General features: G+C 38.1%; 1 protein-coding gene and 1 long non-coding RNA gene across 4 annotated transcripts; both read left to right on the forward strand.

Moving 5' to 3' along the window:
- Positions 1-723: 723 nt before the first annotated feature.
- LOC145585144 (uncharacterized) lies at positions 724-5,421 on the forward strand. Of its 3 annotated transcripts, none has more exons than XR_014100573.1 (4): positions 724-1,228; positions 1,708-2,845; positions 4,969-5,070; positions 5,167-5,421. It is a non-coding gene; the product is annotated as an uncharacterized LOC145585144 (long non-coding RNA). The 3 variants fall into 3 exon arrangements; XR_014100574.1 differs by lacking the exon at positions 724-1,228 and having other exon boundaries at positions 1,239-1,826; positions 2,829-2,845; XR_014100572.1 differs by lacking the exon at positions 724-1,228 and having other exon boundaries at positions 1,239-2,845.
- Positions 5,422-15,659: 10,238 nt separating this feature from the next.
- LOC145584109 (uncharacterized) lies at positions 15,660-17,759 on the forward strand. Its single transcript, XM_081641033.1, has one exon. The coding sequence runs from the start codon at positions 15,660-15,662 to the stop codon at positions 17,757-17,759; it is 2,100 nt and encodes a 699-aa protein (XP_081497159.1).
- The last annotated feature ends 4,855 nt before the right edge of the window (positions 17,760-22,614 follow it).

A 22,614-nucleotide genomic window follows, 5' to 3' on the forward strand; every position in this document is an offset into this window, starting at 1 on the left:
CACGGGAGGTGAAGTCTCCTTTGATCCGTCACTACTCATTCAATCTGTGAATGAACCTCTACCAGAAGTTGTTTTTGTTTCAAGCTATGAAGAAGTGAATGGAGTTTGGGATAACGACGATGAAGACATTTATCTCAAAGATATAGCCTGTTCATCTCTTGGCACTAGTGAAGATGTTTGGGGGGACCTTGAGGTCAAAGTTCTCACTGGGAATGGAAGGTTGCAACAACCTAGTCCACCTCCACCTCCACTGGAAGCACAACCAATAGTTGATCCCATCGACCCTGTAAGCAACGACATGATCAAGCAACTACAAAAGACTAAGGTGGAAATGAATGTATGGAATCTTTTGGCTACCTCCCACGAGTATCGAAAGGTTGTGATGAATGCTCTGGTGAAGATAAGAGTTGATAGTGACATGACTCCTCAAGGGCTAGTCAGCTTTCTCACTACTGAATTGCCAACACTACTACATTTACGATCAAACGCAACGCCAAAACATGAGCTAATACAACGCCCAATTTAGTGTCATCGCAATAGGTAGCCTGATGCAATGGTAGGATAAGCTAATACAACGGTCAATTATAATGCAACGGTCCATTATATGCCGTGGCATTAGGTTGGGCTAACGCAATGGCAACAAGAGCTAACACAACGGGTGTAAAATTTTCAACCTTATATTCTCTCCCTCCGTATTTTTTACCCAAAATTTCGAAATTCGAACTGAAACCTCCAAATATTTAAGCCCCCGCTTTTCTCTTATCTCCAATATCAGAGTTACAAATTAAAATATCTCCAAATTCCTGTTCTTCTAGAAAAATTTAAAAATCCTCCTTAAAAAAAAAAAGTAAAATCCCTAAATTCTTTCAAAAATCAGATTGGATAAGTAGAAATTCACATTTTTCTTCATTTTTTGGTGGATTTTCAGTCCACATAGTTAGGGTTTCCTATAACTTATAGATTTTGGTTATCTCGTAATGAGGAGCACCAAGGGTTCGTAGATCTGGTGCGGCACTTTCAATTACCGACGTTCTGTCGCGCTGGTGTGTGGTGGGCCTATGCCTTCAACACTCTTACGGTATCCCTCCAAAAATAGCCCAGTCAAAAAGAGGAGATAGAACATCATAGTAGGAAGAAGAACAAAAATTAATTTTTCTCATATTGCAAAACTCTTATGGCGACTGTGTTCAAGGTTTTGTTCTTAAATTAGTTGTTGCTACACCTTCTGGTAACTCATCTATTATAAATTTTCTTTTTATTAAGTAACTTTTTGAGTTTTCAATTTAGAAATGGTGATTATTGCTATTTTGGGGTTAGCTAAAGTAAATAATTTTAATTATATAGATGTGTTTAATTGATAACAGCTCACTGATGTGTTTTTTTTTTTAATTTTTGAAGGCAATTATATGATTATTACATCTTTTATAGGAATTTTTGAGTGTATTATTTTGATTAGAAAGTACTGTAATATTTAATTGGTAAGATAGTTTTTACGACCTTCAATTTTCTAGTTTTTTTTCCCTGTGCATGTCTTTAAGTTGTTGCCTACCTACTATTTCATCCTTACCTGCCTTTATGCTGATAATGATACTAGTGCAGAAATCAAATCTTGCCCCATTTTAATTTTATCAAATGTTGTCGAAAATGTTGGAGAGAAAGCTAATAATTTGTTGTAATATGAATGGGAATTGGTGAAATATTACTTAGAGAAGGGAACAACATCAGCACTAGAAAATGCAGATTCCTTTTTCACCTTGCATGCAACTAAAGATGTGGATGGTTTTTATAGAGATCACTTTGCCATCACCAACTACTAGACCTCCCAGGTAGAAACATGTACGAAGTAATTCTTATAGTGTAGACACCCAAATGTGTCTCCCCAAAACCAAACCCAGTGATGAATACCTTTTGCGTCGAATGATAATCAAATAAGGTGAAAGTGTGAAAGGTCAAGTGTTGCGGTTAGTTTTTATTAAATTCTTTCTTTCTGTTTTCGAAAACAACTCTATTTTATAAAAACAGTCAATCCAGTTTAGTTTGTTCCACGACAAGGGTCCAATAATAGTGTAGTTGGATGGGGCTTGCAAAGAGCTTTCCAACGATATATTATAAGCCCAATTCCGATGAATAATGAGGAAGTTATGGCCAAAATACTAAACTGGGCCCGGTTTGATCTTTACATGCGGCCCAATGATCTAAGGGAGGGCCCAATGTTAATTATTATTCCTAAAGTTATTAAAATTGATTATAGTCTTTTAGAATTCTTTAGAAGGTTCACTTTAATCCTAATAAGATTAGAATTAATAATTATATTTTTTGATAAGTTTTATTTGGAATAAAATATTATTTTATGAAAAATATGATTTCGATTTTCATACGGACTTTACAAATCAATTTTGATTCATATGTGGGCTCCGTGTTTGAAAGCGCGTAGAAATCGAGGCTGTCGCCTGGCGACAAGGTCGGTTTTGCAGCGACAGAGTGGAGTTTTATTCCTTATCAAATTCTACCTATTTCCGGACTGTTTTCTTATAAATAGGGTCCTTAACCTCCGTTTTTATTCATCTACAATCTATAACAATCTCACATCTTTCTCTCTAAAGCTAGAATCTTTCTCTATTCTTTTTCTAAACCTTCCCTCTTACAAAATTCCGCATTCACGAGATCTAGACACACCTAGCCGAGTTCGAAGTTGCTTTCGCCCTAGACGTGAAAGGTTATAATTTCTGAGGGTTTGGTCCCTAATCTCTTTTTCAATTATTTGATTTAATTGTTTGATTTTATATTTTCCTTGAAGTTACTAACGCATGTTTTTTGTTATTAGAAAGAGATACGAGGCATCAAAGTATGTAATCTTATTGCTTTATTCTTGTAGAAAGCATGTTTAAATTTGTTTAATTCATAGTATCATGTTAGGATGTTATTTATTGTTTTCTAGTATCATGTTTAGGGTGCCTTTTACTCTTTTCTAATAGCATGTTAGTATCATGTTAGGGCTAAAGCTTTGATCTTTAATGTTTAGTGACATGCTAGGGTTTGTTATTAATCTTGTTAGTATCATGCCTAGGATCTTGCTATTAATATTATGCCTTAACATGATTATGATTATAATTATGATGATTATTATGTTGCTTGATATATATTATTATTGTTATTGCTTGATCACGCTTTTTATGCAGGTTTAAAGGGAATTTGTACTTGTAATCACGCTTAATAAGATAATTAATAATCTTGTTTAGGGTTAATTTGATTATAATTCAAGTGATCGCCAATAATAGTTTTGTTTGTGCATTAAATTCAACCAACATAGATGAACATGTTTAGGGTTAACCTATTGTTTGCATGCTAGTCAGAAAGCGCACATGAATATGAGAAGAATGAAGTAGAGGCCTATTTTTAGGGCAGGTTCGATCTCTTTTAGGTTGGATTTGTACCTTCATCCCCGAACCCTATTTGGTTCAAGACCTTTTGGAGTTGACGATCTCCTGGATCGTTAAGGGGTGTAATCTTCACCTTGTGAACGGTTTACAAGTTCCTAAAACTTGTTGGCGACTCTTTTGCTCTAACTTCCTTCCCTTTGGACGCCACCATGCTTAAGTGTATGATCACAGTGGGGTTCAAGCTTGGGATGGCTTGAAATATTCCCTACATATAGTCTTATGCTTTGTTTATTTTTTATTTAAAGAAAATGTTCATAGACTTATTCGGTGTCGATTGTATAAGTATGTGTCTAATTTTGTGATATTGATTATATTTTGAGTAATTGAAGATTAAAGATGGACTTATTGCTTGTCTATGAGCTTACTACTATGTCATTAGTATTGAGTGCATTATCTTGTAAAGCATGTTGACCTGTGAACTACTACTAGATATCAGGTTAATTTGTTGGTTTTGTTAATCTGCTGAATTTTGTTGTTACTCTTGATTTTATGAGAAGTGGCCATGTTATTATGAACCTTTTAAGAGAGTTTTATATTAAAACTTGAGGATTATACTTGGCTGAAACTATAATTATCAACCCTTGGAAATATGAAATCATGTGTTAAGTGATTTATGGGTTTATCATGAATAAAGTTTAGTTGAATTTACATTGGTTGATTGTTGTTGTGGTGGTCACTTGACCAGATTTTGTGTTAGAATCAGATTTTTAAGCTTTGTTTCTATATTTGTTTTTGTCTCTGTTTTGTGTTTAGAACTTTATTATTTTTGCAAATTATGGGTCATTTTTTTGGTGTTAATTTGCTTGATAGATAATGTGACATTTTATATGGGTATTAAAATATAGTTTGTACGTATTGATTTGAGGCTCTAGTTATATGTTGATTGATGTTGGGGTTTAAGAATGTGTTGATTACATCTGAGAGTTATGAACTTCTAAACTTCAAATTTATGTTATTTAAATTATATGTTGCTCTTTATTGAACCTATAGCTATAAGCTGAACTTAGTCGACTTTTCAGAACTTATACTTTTGGGTTGCTGAAATGCGGTCTGGGTGCCCAAATATATGCAACTCTACTTCTACTCAGAATGTATGCTCTAAGCTGGTGTAGAGGCTAACTTTAAACTTGCTGCCTCCTTTTTCTTCTATTTCTATTTAATCTTTTTTTAAGGGACATGGATTGGATAGTTTGGGCATTTTAGAGAATGCTTGCTATCAACTTATTAAATCATGTTTGTTATCTTATTGACATACTGTGATAATGTGCTATAGAGAAGTTAATACTATTTTAGTTGGTGGTTGACACTGCATTACGAGATCTGATTAATATAGTTCTTTCTTTCTCTAGTGAATTATATTGTGCTTAATCTTTTGCTTATCATTTTCCAAGGAAATGCGTCTCATGGGTGGATGACTTATGTACATTTGTCCTATGTTACTTGGTTTGGGCTTTACTTCACCAAGTACCTAAGTTGATTGAATTACTGCTACTGTGCCTTTGCTTCATATTTTATGTTTCGTGTGCAGGAGCAACACAAGCAAATGACTCCATGAGGATGCTTATAGCTACATGAGATCCATCAGACCAAGGGTTCAGCTTGCTTCAATCTATTATGGCAGCCCTGGCAGGTACTTTATCATTGAATTGCCTTGTTTAATTGCCTTCTATATATAATAGTTGACTATATGCTTAACTGCTTTGGATTAAATTTTTATATTTTTCAGGTATTATTTTGAATTGCATTGTGTTCATTGATGAAATTGATGCTATTGGGAGGCAAAGAGGAGGAGCAAGAATGAGAGAAAGAAATGATAATGCGGTCCAAACAATTCCCCAAAATATCAGACAAAATGATTTAGTTTTAAATTTTTTTTCTTAGTTTAATAGTGATAATTTAAATTTGTAATTTTCCCTTATACATAATAATGTACAAACTTTTTATTTATATTAATAAAATTCTGATGTTTTTTTTTTGAAAATTCTAATCTGAATTGTATTATTATTATTATTATAAATAAGTTTTGACATTATTGCACGCATGGTGTTCATATAATAATAATAATAATAATAATAATAATATTATTATTATTATTATTATTATTATTATTATTATTATTATTATTATTATTATTATTATTATTATTATTATTATTATTATATCTCAAAAACAAAAGTCATACAACCTACAATAAATTAGTGAGAAGCCGAGATACAATCTGGGCCCCCACTCCTCTAGCTATAGCAAATCCTACCCTAGTGAAGATATGAGCTGCAGCATGAGCCCCAATGTCTTGCGTCGTCGAGAAACTCTGAATCCGCTTCAGTAACGCAATAGCCTCCTTCTCTAATTCCCCAAGCGAAGAAAAGGAGAAGGGAATGAAACCATATCCAATCGCCTGACATCGAGCTTCATACTTAACCCGCTTCCGATGAGTAGCATCAGCCACAACCCGCCCAGGAATAAAGTCAGATAGCCCTGACTGTGTCAAAGGAGAAGACCCTGTCAAATCAACACAGACATCGCGACCACGATCCCATGAATAAAGTAACACATCCGCAGGTCTGAGGGCCTCGCCGTTCCCTCCAGCCAACCCAATGTCAACCTCTTTTCTCGCTGAAATCCCAGAACGATAGCAAACATCAACAAGGGTATCCCGAACAACATTATGCCGATGTTTAATACCCACAATACCAGCACAAGACACCGCGTGATCACCGAAAATATCTCCAGCAAAAACCCTCGAACAAGCAGAGCACGACGTCGAGATAGAGAACAATGGAACACCCAACCGATAGGACAACACACAGCGATAAGTCTTGGCGTTCATCGTCTGACCCAACCCCGAAATAGGAACCGCCCGAAGCCAAGCAGAGGTGTGATCACCCTGCTGTGATTTCCACAATGCTGATTGTCGAGGAGTTAAAGAATAAGCAGATTCGGCAGAAGCGGTAATCTTTGTGAAATACATATCTGCCAATTTCTTCATGAGTTTAGGGGCAGCGACCTCACTCGGATTACTCAAAATGTCAGACTCCACTGTTCCATTAAACAGACACAACGCATCCTCAAAGGCTCGTCCAAGACCAACAATGCTAGTATGCCGAAGAAGTTGTGTCTGCAACCCAGCAGACTGCAACCGAGAAGCAAGAAAAGCATAGCGACGAACATCACCTGCAAAATAAACACCAAGCCCTCCAAACGCAAATGGTAAGGTGGCAAGCCGCCACTACCAATCACCAAACCCAGGCCCCGAAGCGGTAACAATACGCTCCAAGGAAGATCGAAGAGCTCCATCAAAAGTGCGCTGAGCTACCTCAAAAGTACTTGGAGGACAAGTACGTAATGCAAAGTAGAGTTTTGAAACTCCAGTACATGCCCTAAGTAACAACAGTTCACACTGAGGATCATCTAGCATAGCGACCTTATCCATATTATTATTATTATTATTATTATTATTATTATTATTATTATTATTATTATTATTATTATTATTATTATTATTATTATTATCAAAAACAAAAGGCATACAACCTACAATAAATTAGTGGGAAGCCGAGATACAATCTGGGCCCCCACTCCTCTAGCTATAGCAAATCCTACCCTAGTGAAGATATGAGCTGCAGCACGAGCCCCAATGTCTTGCGTCATCGAGAACCTCTGAATCCGCTTCAGTAACGCAACACCCTCCTTCTCTAATTCCCCAAGCGAAGAAAAGGAGAAGGGAATGAAACCATATCCAATCGCCTGACATCGAGCTTCATACTTAACCCGCTTCCGATGAGCAGCATCAGCCACAACCCGCCCAGGAATAAAGTCAGATAGCCCTGACTGTGTCAAAGGAGAAGACCCTGTCAAATCAATACAGACATCGCGACCACGATCCCATGAATAAAGTAACACATCCGCAGGTCTGAGGGCCTCGTCGTTCCCTCCAGCCAACCCAATGTCAACCTCTTTTCTCGCTGAAATCCCAGAACGATAACAAACATCAACAAGGGTATCCCGAACAACATTATGCCGATGTTTAATACCCACAATACCAGCACAAGACACCGCGTGATCACCGAAAATATCTCCAGCAAAAACCCTCGAACAAGCAGAGCACGACGTCGAGATAGAGAACAATGGAACACCCAACCGATAGGACAACACACAGCGATAAGTCTTGGCGTTCATCGTCTGACCCAACCCCGAAATAGGAACCGCCCGAAGCCAAGCAGAGGTGTGATCACCCTGCTGTGATTTCCACAATGCTGATTGTCGAGGAGTTAAAGAATAAGCAGATTCTGCAGAAGCGGTAATCTTTGTGAAATACATATCTGCCAATTTCTTCATGAGTTTAGGGGCAGCGACCTCACTCGGATTACTCAAAATGTCAGACTCCACTATTCCATTAAACAGACACAACGCATCCTCAAAGGCTCGTCCAAGACCAACAATGCCAGTATGCCGAAGAAGTTGTGTCTGCAACCCAGCAGACTGCAACCGAGAAGCAAGAAAAGCATAGTGACGAACATCACCTGCAGAATAAACACCAAGCCCTCCAAACGCAAATGGTAAGGTGGCAAGCCGCCACTGCCAATCACCAAACCCAGGCCCCGAAGCGGTAACAATACGCTCCAAGGAAGATCGAAGAGCTCCATCAAAAGTGCGCTGAGCTACCTCAAAAGTACTAGGAGGACAAGTACGTAATGCAAAGTAGAGTTTTGAAACTCCAGTACATGCCCTAAGTAACAACAGTTCACACTGAGGATCATCTAGCATAGCGACCTTATCCATAAGGGCAATGGTCTTGGTCACCCTCTGCATCACAAGCTCACCACAGAAACCAGAATCGGAACTAGCGGGACCTCCAAGCAACCTAACACCACGCAAAGGTCGAGCAATATTAGGCGGAAAGACACCCACCAGCCTGCTTCGAGGGTCTTCCGTAGGCCAGAAAACTTCAGTTTTTTCCACGTTAAGACATAACCCAGAACGAGGTCCTTCCTCCATAATCAACTGCAGAACTTGCCCCACCACCAAAGTGTCTCCAATAATCGTGCCGTCATCTAAATACCAAGCCTGAAGACATACATCAAAAGTCTCTCTAATTTTACACACCAGAGGTTGTAAAACCAAAGAAAAAAGCAAAGGACCAAGGGGATCACCCTGCTGCACCCCTTGAGATGACCATAAGGTTTAGTCCCCATAGTACAACCTGGCTGGATTAGAATAGCAGAATTCAACCCATCGCGAAATGCCTGGACAACGGCGACGTACCTCACTTAACATGACCGAACGATCAACCAGATTGAAGGCATTTTGAAAATCCACCAACAACATAGATAGACCCACATCAGAACCACGATCCTCAATTAACCGATTCACCGCATGAAGAATTGCCTCACCACCTGAAGAAACCCCAACACCAAATTGAAGGCCATCAAAGTAACTCCCTAAAGACTGACCAACCATAACAGCACCCACCTTCGAAACGAGACGCCGCCAAACCGTACCCACAGCAATAGGACGGATACCACCACCGGGCTTGACAAGTGGCGTAAGAGGAGCACTAGCAATGTACTCTCCTAATTCCATAGGACATCTTCCAGCTAGAAAGATATTAACCACCCCGGTAATAGAGTCAACCAACTCATCTGAGACTGCCACAGCTGCACCACTTAAGCAATCCATAAGATGTTGAGCACGCAAACCATCCCTACCACATGATGTGCCACGGGGGAAGCTCTTAATCCGATCCAAAACAACAGCAGAAGTCGTTACGAGATGAAGGTGATCAATAGGTATATCAGGCAAGGATGGAGCTGGAGATGAAGGGTGCTTGGACAGTAAATCCGCAAGAGTGGCGTCATTATAAGGAGCAACGCCTGAAGAAGAAAGAACCCGAACTGCAGCAGTGTAATGGCCATCGCAAATCTTCCTACGACACTGCTTTATATTACGCTCCTCCAAATCAAAGTCCTCATCATCAACCACCGACAAAGTAGGAGATTCCTCCGCCAAAATTTCCCTCACAAGCTGCAAATTACCACCCGCTACATTCCAAGAACAAATAGCACGGGAAATACTCTCTTCCTGATGCCGACGTCTTACCGCAGACCGAGACTCACGACTACTCCGAGGGCGAAAGATTTTAAGGATGCAAAGAGGTAACACCAACAAAGAGACCCAATTAGAAATGTCATCAGGCTTAGAGATCACCTTATCAAGAGCACCTTTCAGAACCCGAGAAAACCCCAAACGACACTTGGGAGGGATAGACTTAACAGTGCGAAACCCCTTAGAGAAAAAACAATCAAGGAGAGCCACATCAAAACCACCGTTATGATCTCGCACCTCACCATCCACATGACCAACTCGAGCAGGAGAAGAAGGAGCTTGCGGCTTGGTGAAATTATGAAGCACAAAACGAACAATACCATCTCCTTCATCAGGGGGCGAAACATCCTCATCCCTATCATGACGACACTTAGAACGAAACGTGTGCGTTTTATAGCAAACTCCACATAACCAAATCCCCATACGCCTAAAAGTAACTTCTGCCTCATTATAAACTGCTAAATTAGAAGTTAGAGAATGTCGGGTGATATCTCGCGCACCGATACAACAATGACGATCACTAAGATGCCTAATTAGAGAACGTCGAGTAAGGCCATTTCCACTCCCATCTTGACAACCACTAAGACCCACAAAGGGACAATGAAACTTCACAACGGCAGCCGACATAGATGACTTGCACCACCCAAAACTGAAATACGCCCAAAAGAGCACCAGAACCCAAAACTGCACCCAAGAGCTGCCGAAACTAGACAAGAAACTGCACCAGAAACTGCTGCAAAAACAGCACCCAAAACTGCTCCAAAACAGCCCCCAATATCGAAAAATCACTGGAAATATTGATCACCGAAACCCAAAATAGAAACCAACGAAGAACCTCCGCTGAACCACTGCAAAAACACACCCAAAAAACCACTGAACCGACTGCAGAATCCACCTGAAAAGCACCAGAAAACCCGCTAGAAACGCACCAGAAAACAACCAAAAAAACCTTCCCGAAACTGATAAAAAAAAACGGCTACCAAACTGCCCAAAAACTGACCAGAAAACTGACCAGAAAACAGCAAGCAAAATGCCTGAAACACACCAGAAAACGCACCAGAAAACAACCCAAAAACCTTCCCGAAACTGATCAATAAACGGCTGCCAAACTACCCAAAAACCGACCAGAAAACTGACCAGAAAACAGCAAGGAAATACACCCAATTTTCGCCTGAAAATCGCCTGAAATTGCACCCAAAAACACCCAAAACTGCCCACAAACTGCCAGAACAAACCAGAAAATAGACCTGAATAGAAAGCCGCTTTATGACGATCACAGAACCCGACGCTGCACCAAAAATACACCAGAAAATTCGCCTGAAAACCGCCAGGAAACTGCCTGAATTACGCCCTAAAACAACACCAAATTGAACGAGAAAACAGAGTCGTTGCTGCCCCTATATATGCCGGACCACCGCTGCAGAAGCCGCCGATGAACCTGCCGGAAAACTAACGTGGAAACTGCCGGATTATTGACGAGGACGAGAAACCTGATCGCACCCTAATCGCACCCTAATCGCACCCTTATTATTATTATTATTATTATTATTATTATTATTATTATTGGCATTAGGTATATGCACTGTGGCATTAGGTACATGGAATTGTGGCATTAGGGTATATGAACCGTGGCATTAGGTATTATAGCTAATGCCACGACAATAATGTTGTCGTTGCATCAGGTATTGATCTAACGCAACAGAACATTGATGCCGTGGCATTAGGTGTCATGTGCCGTTGCATTAGACTTACTGCAGCGCCAGCAGATGCCACGGTACGTGGCCGTTGCATTAGGCCTACAGATTTTGATGTCTAATACAACGGATTTGGGGGTTGCAATAGGTCAAAAATGTAGTAGTGCAAGTACCAATAATATGATTTCCTTTTCTAATAAGGATTTGCCCCCGAAAGGGGATCAACATAACAAGGCCTTACACCTCAATGTGGTGTGTAGGCAGATGAATGTTCCCATGAGCCTAGTTGATAATGGCTCAACAATCAATGTATACCCACTGCGTACTGCAAAGAAGTTGGGCATAAAAAATGAATAATTCGTGCTTATGATAATACTCGCCGTCAAGCCGTGGGTGCTATCATGTTAAACATAACTATTGGAGCCATTGAACGTCGCACCAAGTTTCAGGTGGTGGACATTAAGGCCTCTTTTAATCTGTTGTTAGGTCGTGCTTGGCTTCATGAGCTAAAGGCGATCCCGTCATCGCTGCACCAAAAAGTAAAAGCCATAGTTGGAGGGGTTCCAATCACCATTGATGCTTCTCCTATGCGTATTCAAGTTATTGACACTCCCATTGTCCATGTCGAACATGATGAATAAGACGAGGATCTCTGGGGATTTTCGCTAGACGATGTCCTTATGATTGAAGAAGAGGAGAAATGTCACCTCGAGTTTGATTCCTATTCAAATACCAACATCAACGCAATCATGAAGAAGCAAGGGCATTTCCCTGGAATGACCCTTGGACTTAAGAAGAAGATGGTTGAACTCTGGGGTCACCCTGGTGCACCCAAGAAAGACACCTTTGGCTTGGGGTTCAAACCAACAAAGGAAGATGTGAAACAAGCTCTCTCGAAGATGAAAGCTCGCAACAATGCTCAAACCATGAAGATGGAAGTGGCCATGGATCCTTATCCCTTCACTCTCAATGGCCAGTACATCAAAGAGGGGGAAAATGTAATACCCCAAAATTTTCTAGTAAGTATGAATTATAAATTTATAATTTATTTTTTTCAAATATATATATATATATAAATATTTTTCTTCTATTTTCGGTTTAGTATTTAAAAAAAAAAAAAAAAAAAAAAAAAAAAAAAAAAAAAAAACTGATTTATGATCCTTTGGAAACCGATTTTGAAATTTGATAAAATAATTAAGATTGAAGCTTATCTTTAGGAATTTGCAACAAACTCAATCTAAATCGAGTCTTATCTTATGAATATTCTAGAGAAGTTCAACCTAAGCTTTTAATATATATATATATATATATATATATATATATATATATATATATATATATATATATATATATATATATATATATATATATATATATATATATATATATATATACCCCAAAATCCTAAATCTAATACCACACTCAGCTCTTTCAATTTACCCAGTCGTCATTCCCGATCAATCTCTCGTCGGTAAGCGATGGTTCCCTAATTGATACTCTAACACTAAGCCTTTTCATGATTTCAAGTCTTACCCACTCATTTTTTTTTGTAAACTTTCTGTAATTAACGAACTAAGATTTCATCAAAGAGTAGAGTGATTTTCTTTCTGCCAAAAGTAGACACCATTGAAGTAGACACCATTGATTTTTTTTAGAGAGTTTGGAGTTGGTGCATGCGTAGGATTTGCAGAGTAGGAGGAAGATGTAATAGTGGACCACTACTACTTATTACTCTTTACCTCTAATTTTCTCACCTAACATATACTTATAAGAATTTGTCTATTTTTTTCCCTCGTACTAATACTAACTTCGTATTAGATTATTAGCTATACGAGTCAAACTAATTTAGTTCTATCATCTATTTATTTGTAGACGGAGGCTACTAGGTGAACGTTTCGGAGGTTAATTACCTTGAGATTTTACGCACGATCAAGGTAATTTTCAATGTCCATCATCTTTAGAATCCCGTTAGGAAATTGTTTTGAAATATTATGTGTCAAATTCGTGCTTATGTAATTATATGTGATGAGTGTGCTATCGTATGATAATATGGAATCATATATATTATATATGAGTTTTTTTTTCTATTTTGTGAAATAGTATATGTAATTTCAAAAAAAAAAATATGATTATTTGTTATCGTATGAGTTATTTTTTTTATATAAATATAATCTTGGGAATTAGATGATTGATTATATATAATTGATGGTCTCTAAGGCCTATTGAGAATCGAGTTATAATTAGTATGTCATGTGGAACGTCTATGTGCTAATAATATTGGAATTAAAATAATGTTACTCGGGATTAAATTGCAATGCTTGTGTGCAATGTGATCGGACAATGTAACCTAATAAAATGTACAGTGAAATATAACTTAAGAAGGGAAATGAAACCCGAAAGGGTGAAGAACAGGTTTCCCACTAGTAGTTATGGTTGCTACTAGTTGGTTTAAATTATTGAATATTGCTGTTAGTCTTCCTCCTAATCACTGGGTATTAGTGAGGGGTGTGCACACTAGGGACATTCTGTTTTATTTTATGGCCATTTGGGGTTACGCGCGACCCTCTGTAAAGTAGGTGGTGACAGGGACTAGTCCCGGCTTACTGGCGTTCTCTTTCCCTTTCTTAAATAAAGTAATAATATGTTATGAGATAATTTGAACTTGGTTGAGTATTATGATGTCTATGAAGTTATATTATGTGTAATATGTTTTGAACTAAAATTATTTATTTTACGGGATGGAGTTGGAATTACTCAGTTTATCTGATTTTTGGGAGTTCTCTCTCTTTTCTTGTTTCTGATTTATTTTGCAGGTTGGTAAGAGGGTACTCGGTTACGTGTGAGGAGACGTTAGAATAATCACATAGCTAAGACAATTTAGTTGTTTCCGAGTTTAATTACTTCCTTTTAACTAGTGTTTTCAAAAAATTGCAGTTTTGATGTAATGACTATATATATATATTTTTTTTTTGCCACAACTTAGACCACTTAGTTTATTTATACATTATTTCATTTTGCTTTGCATTTATTTTCTACGGAAAATAAGTGTAGCAGTAACAATCCCAGGGTTCGATGGTTCGGTTTGAAAGTTAAAGGTTACTCTTATTGTTTTAAAGGACTCGAATTTTGGGGGTGTTACAAATTGGTATCAGAGCCAGGTTTTTTTTTTCAAAATTTAGGGACTAAAATGAATTAAATTAAAGACTTAGGTTTAATATTTGTATAAAAGTTTAAAATTGATTTAAGCTTAGGAAAGCCGTGAGTGTGGGAATCACGATAAGGGAATTATGTGTTTTATAGTACTTTTATTTAATACTTATTATGTGGTTATTTACTTTCTTTTATTAGATGGTACGAGCACTTAAAACTGCAAGAAAGTCGAGTGCTAGGAAGAGTACACATTTATTACCTGATTCTCCTTACGGGATTCGTATGAATTATAACGAAAACATTCGACACTATGTGCGCCGCTTAAATCTCTGCATTGAACACTTCCATTACAATGTACTTGGTGGCCAATCTGATTACATTACTCCGGAAAGGCGATCTCAAATCCTTCTACACACGTTAATTGGGAAGGGACCCTATGCTCAACTTACAAAGAAGTATGTTGACTTATATATTAATGGTAAACCAAGTGATAAGTATTATTATGATGGAAGATGGATCCCTACTGTGGACTACCTTGAAAAGGCAATGATGGAAGCCAAGCGAGACTTTGACTATAACTTGGATGATGATGAGGAGGATGAGCCCCAGGAAAGTGAAGCTCATGAGAGTCAAGGGGAAAATAATAATTGATTTTTTTTTAAAGCTTTGTTTAGTTTATTTGGTTAAAAAAAAATTTTTTATATTAATTTTGCAAGTAAAAGCTAGTTTCTTATGACTAGAAACTATAGTTTTGGTTTATTTGTAACTAGTAGTTTATTGAGATATTTAGTACTAGTATTTCAAAGACAATTTTCATTCTCTTCTGGTTTTTCAATAAAATAATTTTGATTAACATATTTATACCTTGCTATTTTATGATTATTAATAAAGAAAATCAATTCATTTTTTTTCTATTGTATTTATATAGAACAAATCTCTTATTTTCTTATGCCTACTTTAGTCAAGGCTAGTAATGACTTGGTCAGGTGATAGTGAAATCACAAAGCAATGCGCAAAGTTATAGTCTAATGCTAAGTTGATGCATTATTTGGTTTGGATGCTTGGACGACTCTATAAATTGCTTAATTCTTGTCTATATGTGCTGATGTGTGACATGAAAGAATGTGGTTGTTAATTTAATTGCAATTCACACGATCTAATAAGTCGTGTTAAAATGTGTGTGGTGGTAACACCAGTGTTGAAATTGTGCAGATTGTGTATGCAAAATTACAACGTTTACACTAGGTCTCGTTGGAGAAGAATCGCACAAATGGCTGAGACTCCTGAACAACTTGCTGCAAGGTTGAGAGCTCTTGAACAAATGAACCAGAATCTTGGAATGTTGTTGCAAAACCAGCTGAATAACAACAACAACAATGATAACGATCCTCAAGCTGCCATGGCTAAGAAACTTGTTGCACTTAAACCTCCACTATTCATGGGGAAGGAAGATCCCATGTTAGTTGAGAACTGGGTACGCGACTTTGACAAGATTTTTACTGCTGCTGGTACCCCTGATGCTCAGAAGGTGGACCAAGCCACTTTCTATTTACGTGAGGCTGCGGATATATGGTGGGAAAATGAAGGAGCCACTATAAGAGCTCAACAGAACTTTAACTGTGAGGCTTTTAAGAAAGCAATCAGGGATCGTTTCTTTCTTGAGAATATCAAGAGGCAGAAATACAATGATTTTAGTAGGTTTAACCAAACAGCTGGTATGAGTGTGCAGGAGTATGCTGAGAAATTTAATGAGTATGCTAGGTTTTGTCCCAATGTAGTGCCTGATGAGAGATCCAAAGCTCAGAAGTTTGAAGATGGATTGACTTTTAGGATTCAAAAGAAGGTGATTGGGGCTGGTACTGCTGCTAACTATAAGGAGGCCTATAATAGAGCTTGTAATATCGAAAGGATTTTGAAACATGAGCAGGAGGTTAAGGATAGGCATAAGAGGAAAGGGAATGGTGAGAGCTCATCGAACCATCAAGGTTATGACAAGAGACCACGCCTTGGGGGTAATAGCAATGGGAATGGTGGAAATGGTCAGCAGGGAGGTCGTAACAACAACAATCGAAGCAACAACCACCGAGGCCAGGGACAACAGAATCAGCAAGGATCTCGCAATCGACCATGCCGTAAATGTGACAAGAGCCATCCAGGACGCAACTGCAATGGAGATTTGCTTACTTGCTTTGAATGTGAGGAGGTTGGTCACAAGAAATTTGAGTGCCCAAAGAAGCAGAATGGCAATAATCAGGCTCAGAATGGACAAGGTAACAACAATGGCAATAATAAAGGTGGTTATGGGAGGAACTCAAACTATAACAACCGTTTCAACAACAACAATTCTCAGGGCCAAAATGGCAATGCTCAAGGAGGGAATGGCCAAAACAACAACAATGGCGGAGGAAGCAACCACAATGGCAATGGTAGGACCAGTAATGGAAGAATCTATGTCATGAACCAGAGTGAAGTTGACTCTAATGCCAACGTTATGACGGGTACTTTTCTCGTGAATTCAAAACCTGCTTACTTACTTTTTGATTCTGGGGCATCTCATTCTTTTGTAGCCACTTATTTTGTGAATAAGCATGCTTTAAAACCTTCATCTTTGTGTCAAACCAATATAACAATTCCTTCAGGGGAGGTAATTCCTTGTAGATCCATATACCAAGACATTCCAGTTAACATTGCAGGAACTGAGTTGCTTGCTAACCTTATTCAGTTTGACTTAACTGACTTTGATGTGATATTGGGGATGGATTGGCTTAGCAAGTATAAGGCTAGAATTGAGTGTCATACCCAAAAGGTGTCTCTTAGGGGGCCAAAGGGGAATAGAATCTCTTACCAGGGAGTTGTGTCAAAACCAGGGATTAGTATTGTGTCAGCCATGACTTTTCATTCTTATATCCGAAAGGGCTACCCTATTTATTTATGCCATGTGCAAGATGTGAGTGTAGAAGAGACGTCCATAGATCACATTCCAGTGGTGAGAGAATTCCAAGATGTGTTTCCAGATGAAATCCCAGGGATGCCACCAATTAGGGAGATGGATTTCAAAATAGACTTAGTGCCTGGAACTAGAGCTATTTCTAAGGCACCATATAGAATGGCACCAGCAGAGATGAAAGAGTTGAAGGTACAGTTGGAGGAGCTGCTGGAAAAGGGTTATATAAGGCCAAGTGTGTCACCTTGGAGAGCACCGGTTTTATTTGTGAGGAAGAAGGATGGATCCTTAAGGTTGTGTATTGACTACCGAGTGTTGAATAATGTCACTATAAAGAACAAATATCCATTGCCTAGGATTGAGGACTTGTTTGATCAGCTTAAAGGTGCTGGGATCTTTTCAAAGATTGACTTGAGGACAGGATAGCATCAGTTAAGGATTGCTGAGGAAGATATACCAAAGACAGCGTTTCGCACGAGATACGGCCATTATGAGTTCACTGTTATGCCTTTTGGACTCACTAATGCGCCGGCAGCTTTTATGGATCTCATGAATAGAACTTTTCAGCCATATTTGGATAAATTTGTGGTGGTGTTCATAGATGATATTTTGGTGTACTCGAGGGATAGAGAAGAGCACGAAGAACATCTAAGAAAAGTGTTAGAGATTCTTAGAGAAAAGAAGTTGTATGCCAAATTTTCAAAATGTGAATTTTGGCTAGAAAAGGTAGCATTTCTAGGCCATGTGATCTCAAAGGAAGGAGTTGCGGTGGACCCATCTAAGATTCAGGCAGTTTCTGATTGGCCGAGACCCAAAAGTGTAACTGAAGTGAGAAGCTTCTTAGGGCTTGCTGGATACTATAGAAGATTTATGCAAGACTTTTCGAGGATAGCTCAACCCTTAACAAATTTGATGAAGAAAACTACTAAGTTTCAGTGGGATGAGAGGTGTGAGCAATCTTTTCAAGAATTGAAGCGAAGACTCACCTCAGCACCAGTCTTAACCTTACCATCAGGGACTGAGGGGTTTGAAATCTACAGTGACGCATCTAAGAATGGTTTTGGGTGTGTACTTATGCAAAATGGGAAGGTTGTAGCTTATGCATCGAGGCAGCTCAAGCAACATGAACAGAATTACCCTACTCATGATTTGGAGCTAGGAGCTGTAGTGTTTGCTCTCAAGATTTGGAGACACTATTTGTATGGTGTGAGATGTAAGGTGTATACGGACCACAAGAGTCTTAAATACATATTCACACAGACTCATTTGAACATGAGGCAAAGGAGATGGCTGGAGGTGCTAACCGATTACAACCCAGACATTCTGTATCACGAAGGAAAGGCGAACTAGGTAGCTGATGCTTTGAGTAGGAAGACAAGTCATACAGTGAACTTGATGATTTTAGCCAAGGAACTTTGTGAAAAATTTAGGAAGTTAAACTTGGAGGTTGTAGAGTATGGCCAGGTAAACGCTTAGTTGAATGCAATGTCAGTCAAACCTACCATATATGATGAGATTCGTGAGAAGCAAATGTTAGATGAATGGTTGACCAAGGTGAGAAAGATCAAAGAAGAAGGAACAACAACTGAGTTCGATGTAGATGATAGTGGAACAGTAAAATACAAAGGGAGATGGTGTATCCCTAAAAATGAAGATCTCAAAAGGAAGATTTTGGAAGAAGCTCACAACACCCCGTACTCTGTACACCCAGGAGGAGATAAGCTCTATAAGGATCTTAAGCAACATTTCTGGTGGCCAAACATGAAGCGTGAAGTAGCCGAGTTTGTGGCAAAGTGCCTTACATATCAGAAAGTGAAGATACAACATATGAGACCTGGAGGGAAGCTGCAACTGTTAGATGTGTCAGGATGGAAGTGGGAGTCTATCTCTATGGATTTTGTGATGGGATTACCACTTACAAGGGCGGCAAAGAATGCTATTTGGGTCATAGTTGATCGTCTAACAAAGACAGCAAGATTCATAGCAATAAGGGATACTTGGAATGTGAATCAGTTGGCAGATGCCTATGTGAAAGAAATTATGAGGCTACATGGAGTTTCTAAAGATATTATTTCAGACAGAGATCCAAGATTTTTATCAAAATTCTGGGAGATGTTTCAGCAAGCATTTGGTACTACCCTGAAGTTTAGCACAGCGTTTCACCCTGCCACAGATGGACAGACAGACTGAACAATCTAGACCTTGGAGGACATGTTGAGAGCTTGTGTGATGGACTTTGGTGGATCGTGGGACGGAAGATTACCTATGATCGAATTTTCATACAATAATAGCCATCATGCGAGCATAGGAATGACACCTTATGAAGCGTTGTATGGGAGAAAATGTAGGAGTCCCTTGTGTTGGAGCGATATCAGTGAGTCTTTGACTTTGGGGCCAGAAATGATTGAAGAAACAACGAAGCAAGTTAGGCTTATCCAGGCGAACATGAAGGCAGCTCAGGATCGACAAAAGTCATATGCAGACTAGAATAGGAGGATAGTGGAATTTGAAGTCGGGGAAAAGGCTTTACTTAAGGTTTCACCTACCAAGGGAATCATGCGGTTTGGTAGAAAAGGGAAGTTGAGTCCTAGATACATTGGCCCGTATGAAGTATTGAAGAGAGTTGGAGAGGTAGCATATCAACTAGCCTTACCCATGGAGTTAGCCAATGTTCACAATGTTTTTCATGTTTCCCAACTCCGAAAGTATGTCCATGACCCTACCCATGTTATCCAGCCTGAGACTATTGAGCTAGATGAGACCTTAACTTTCGAAGAACGCCCTGTGAAAATTCTCGACACCAAAACGAGAAGTACTCGAAATAAGGCGGTAAAGTTAGTTAAAGTGCTATGGTCTAATCAGAATTCTAAAGAAGCGACTTGGGAAGCTGAACATGAAATGAAAAAGCGCTACCCAGAACTTTTTGACCAGGTATGCTAAGTTTCGAGGTCGAGACTCTTAAAGGGGGGTAGAATGTAATACCAACTTAGCCTTTGTCATCACGTGAGCCTTATTTGAGAGCCTTATTTAAAGTTCGAGGATGAACTTTCGCTTTAAGGGGGAGTAGATGTAATACCCCAAAATTTTCTAGTAAGTATGAATTATAAATTTATAATTTATTTTTTCAAATATATATATATATACATATATATTAATAATTTTCTTCTATTTTCGGTTTAGTATTTAAAAAAAAAAAAAAAAAAAAACTGATTTATGATCCTTACGGAAACCGATTTTGAAATTTGATAAAATAATTAAGATTGAAGCTTATCTTTAGGAATTTGCAACAAACTCAATCTAAATTGAGTCTTATCTTATGAATATTCTAGAGAAGTTCAACCTAAGCTTTTAATATATATATACACCCCAAAATCCTAAATCTAATACCACACTCAGCTCTTTCAATTTACCCAGTCGTCATTCCCGATCAATCTCTCGTTGGTAAGCGATGGTTCCCTAATTGATACTCTAACACTAAGCCTTTTCATGATTTCAAGTCTTACCCACTCATTTTTTTTTTTTGTAAACTTTCTGTAATTAACGAACTAAGATTTCATCAAAGAGTAGAGTGATTTTCTTTCTGCCAAAAGTAGACACCATTGAAGTAGACACCATTGATTTTTTTTAGAGAGTTTGGAGTTGGTGCATGCGTAGGATTTGCAGAGTAGGAGGAAGATGTAATAGTGGACCACTACTACTTATTACTCTTTACCTCTAATTTTCTCACCTAACATATACTTATAAGAATTTGTCTATTTTTTTCCCTCGTACTAATACTAACTTCGTATTAGATTATTAGCTATACGAGTCAAACTAATTTAGTTCTATCATCTATTTATTTGTAGACGGAGGCTACTAGGTGAACGTTTCGGAGGTTAATTACCTTGAGATTTTACGCACGATCAAGGTAATTTTCAATGTCCATCATCTTTAGAATCCCGTTAGGAAATTGTTTTGAAATATTATGTGTCAAATTCGTGCTTATGTAATTATATGTGATGAGTGTGCTATCGTATGATAATATGGAATCATATATATTATATATGAGTTTTTTTTCTATTTTGTGAAATAGTATATGTAATTTCAAAAAAAAAATATGATTATTTGTTATCGTATGAGTTATTTTTTTTATATAAATATAATCTTGGGAATTAGATGATTGATTATATATAATTGATGGTCTCTAAGGCCTATTGAGAATCGAGTTATAATTAGTATGTCATGTGGAACGTCTATGTGCTAATAATATTGGAATTGAAATAATGTTACTCGGGATTAAATTGCAATGCTTGTGTGCAATGTGATCGGACAATGTAACCTAATAAAATGTACAGTGAAATATAACTTAAGAAGGGAAATGAAACCCGAAAGGGTGAAGAACAGGTTTCCCACTAGTAGTTATGGTTGCTACTAGTTGGTTTAAATTATTGAATATTGTTGTTAGTCTTCCTCCTAATCACTGGGTATTAGTGAGGGGTGTGCACACTAGGGACATTCTGTTTTATTTTATGGCCATTTGGGGTTACGCGCGACCCTCTGTAAAGTAGGTGGTGACAGGGACTAGTCCCGGCTTACTGGCGTTCTCTTTCCCTTTCTTAAATAAAGTAATAATATGTTATGAGATAATTTGAACTTGGTTGAGTATTATGATGTCTATGAAGTTATATTATGTGTAATATGTTTTGAACTAAAATTATTTATTTTACGGGATGGAGTTGGAATTACTCAGTTTATCTGATTTTTGGGAGTTCTCTCTCTTTTCTTGTTTCTGATTTATTTTGCAGGTTGGTAAGAGGGTACTCGCTTACGTGTGAGGAGACGTTAGAATAATCACATAGCTAAGACAATTTAGTTGTTTCCGAGTTTAATTACTTCCTTTTAACTAGTGTTTTCAAAATAATTGCAGTTTTGATGTAATGACTATATTTTTATTTTTTGCCACAACTTAGACCACTTAGTTTATTTATACATTATTTCATTTTGCTTTGCATTTATTTTCTACGGAAAATAAGTGTAGGAGTAACACTCCCAGGGTTCGATGGTTCGGTTTGAAAGTTAAAGGTTACTCTTCTTGTTTTAAAGGACTCGAATTTTGGGGGTGTTACAGAAAACTTCCCATGCTATGAGTTCCCCGAGCCTTTCATCCACAATGGGAAGCGTGAGCCAGGTTTCGAGGTGTTCCTAGATTGTGATTTCATCGACGAAGCCGATGAGTTCTCAACAGCTGAGAAGCTAGTTAGTCCGAACTCTGATGATATGAATATTAATCTTCTTTTCGGGC

Source organism: Chenopodium album, chromosome 16 (genome assembly GCF_948465745.1).
Source record: "Chenopodium album chromosome 16, dcCheAlbu1.1, whole genome shotgun sequence".
NCBI lineage: Eukaryota > Viridiplantae > Streptophyta > Magnoliopsida > Caryophyllales > Amaranthaceae > Chenopodium > Chenopodium album.

Excerpts from the sequence above, each read along its gene's own strand:
- LOC145584109 (XM_081641033.1), top strand. The coding sequence starts at position 15,660 with ATGGCTGAGACTCCTGAACAACTTGCTGCAAGGTTGAGAGCTCTTGAA.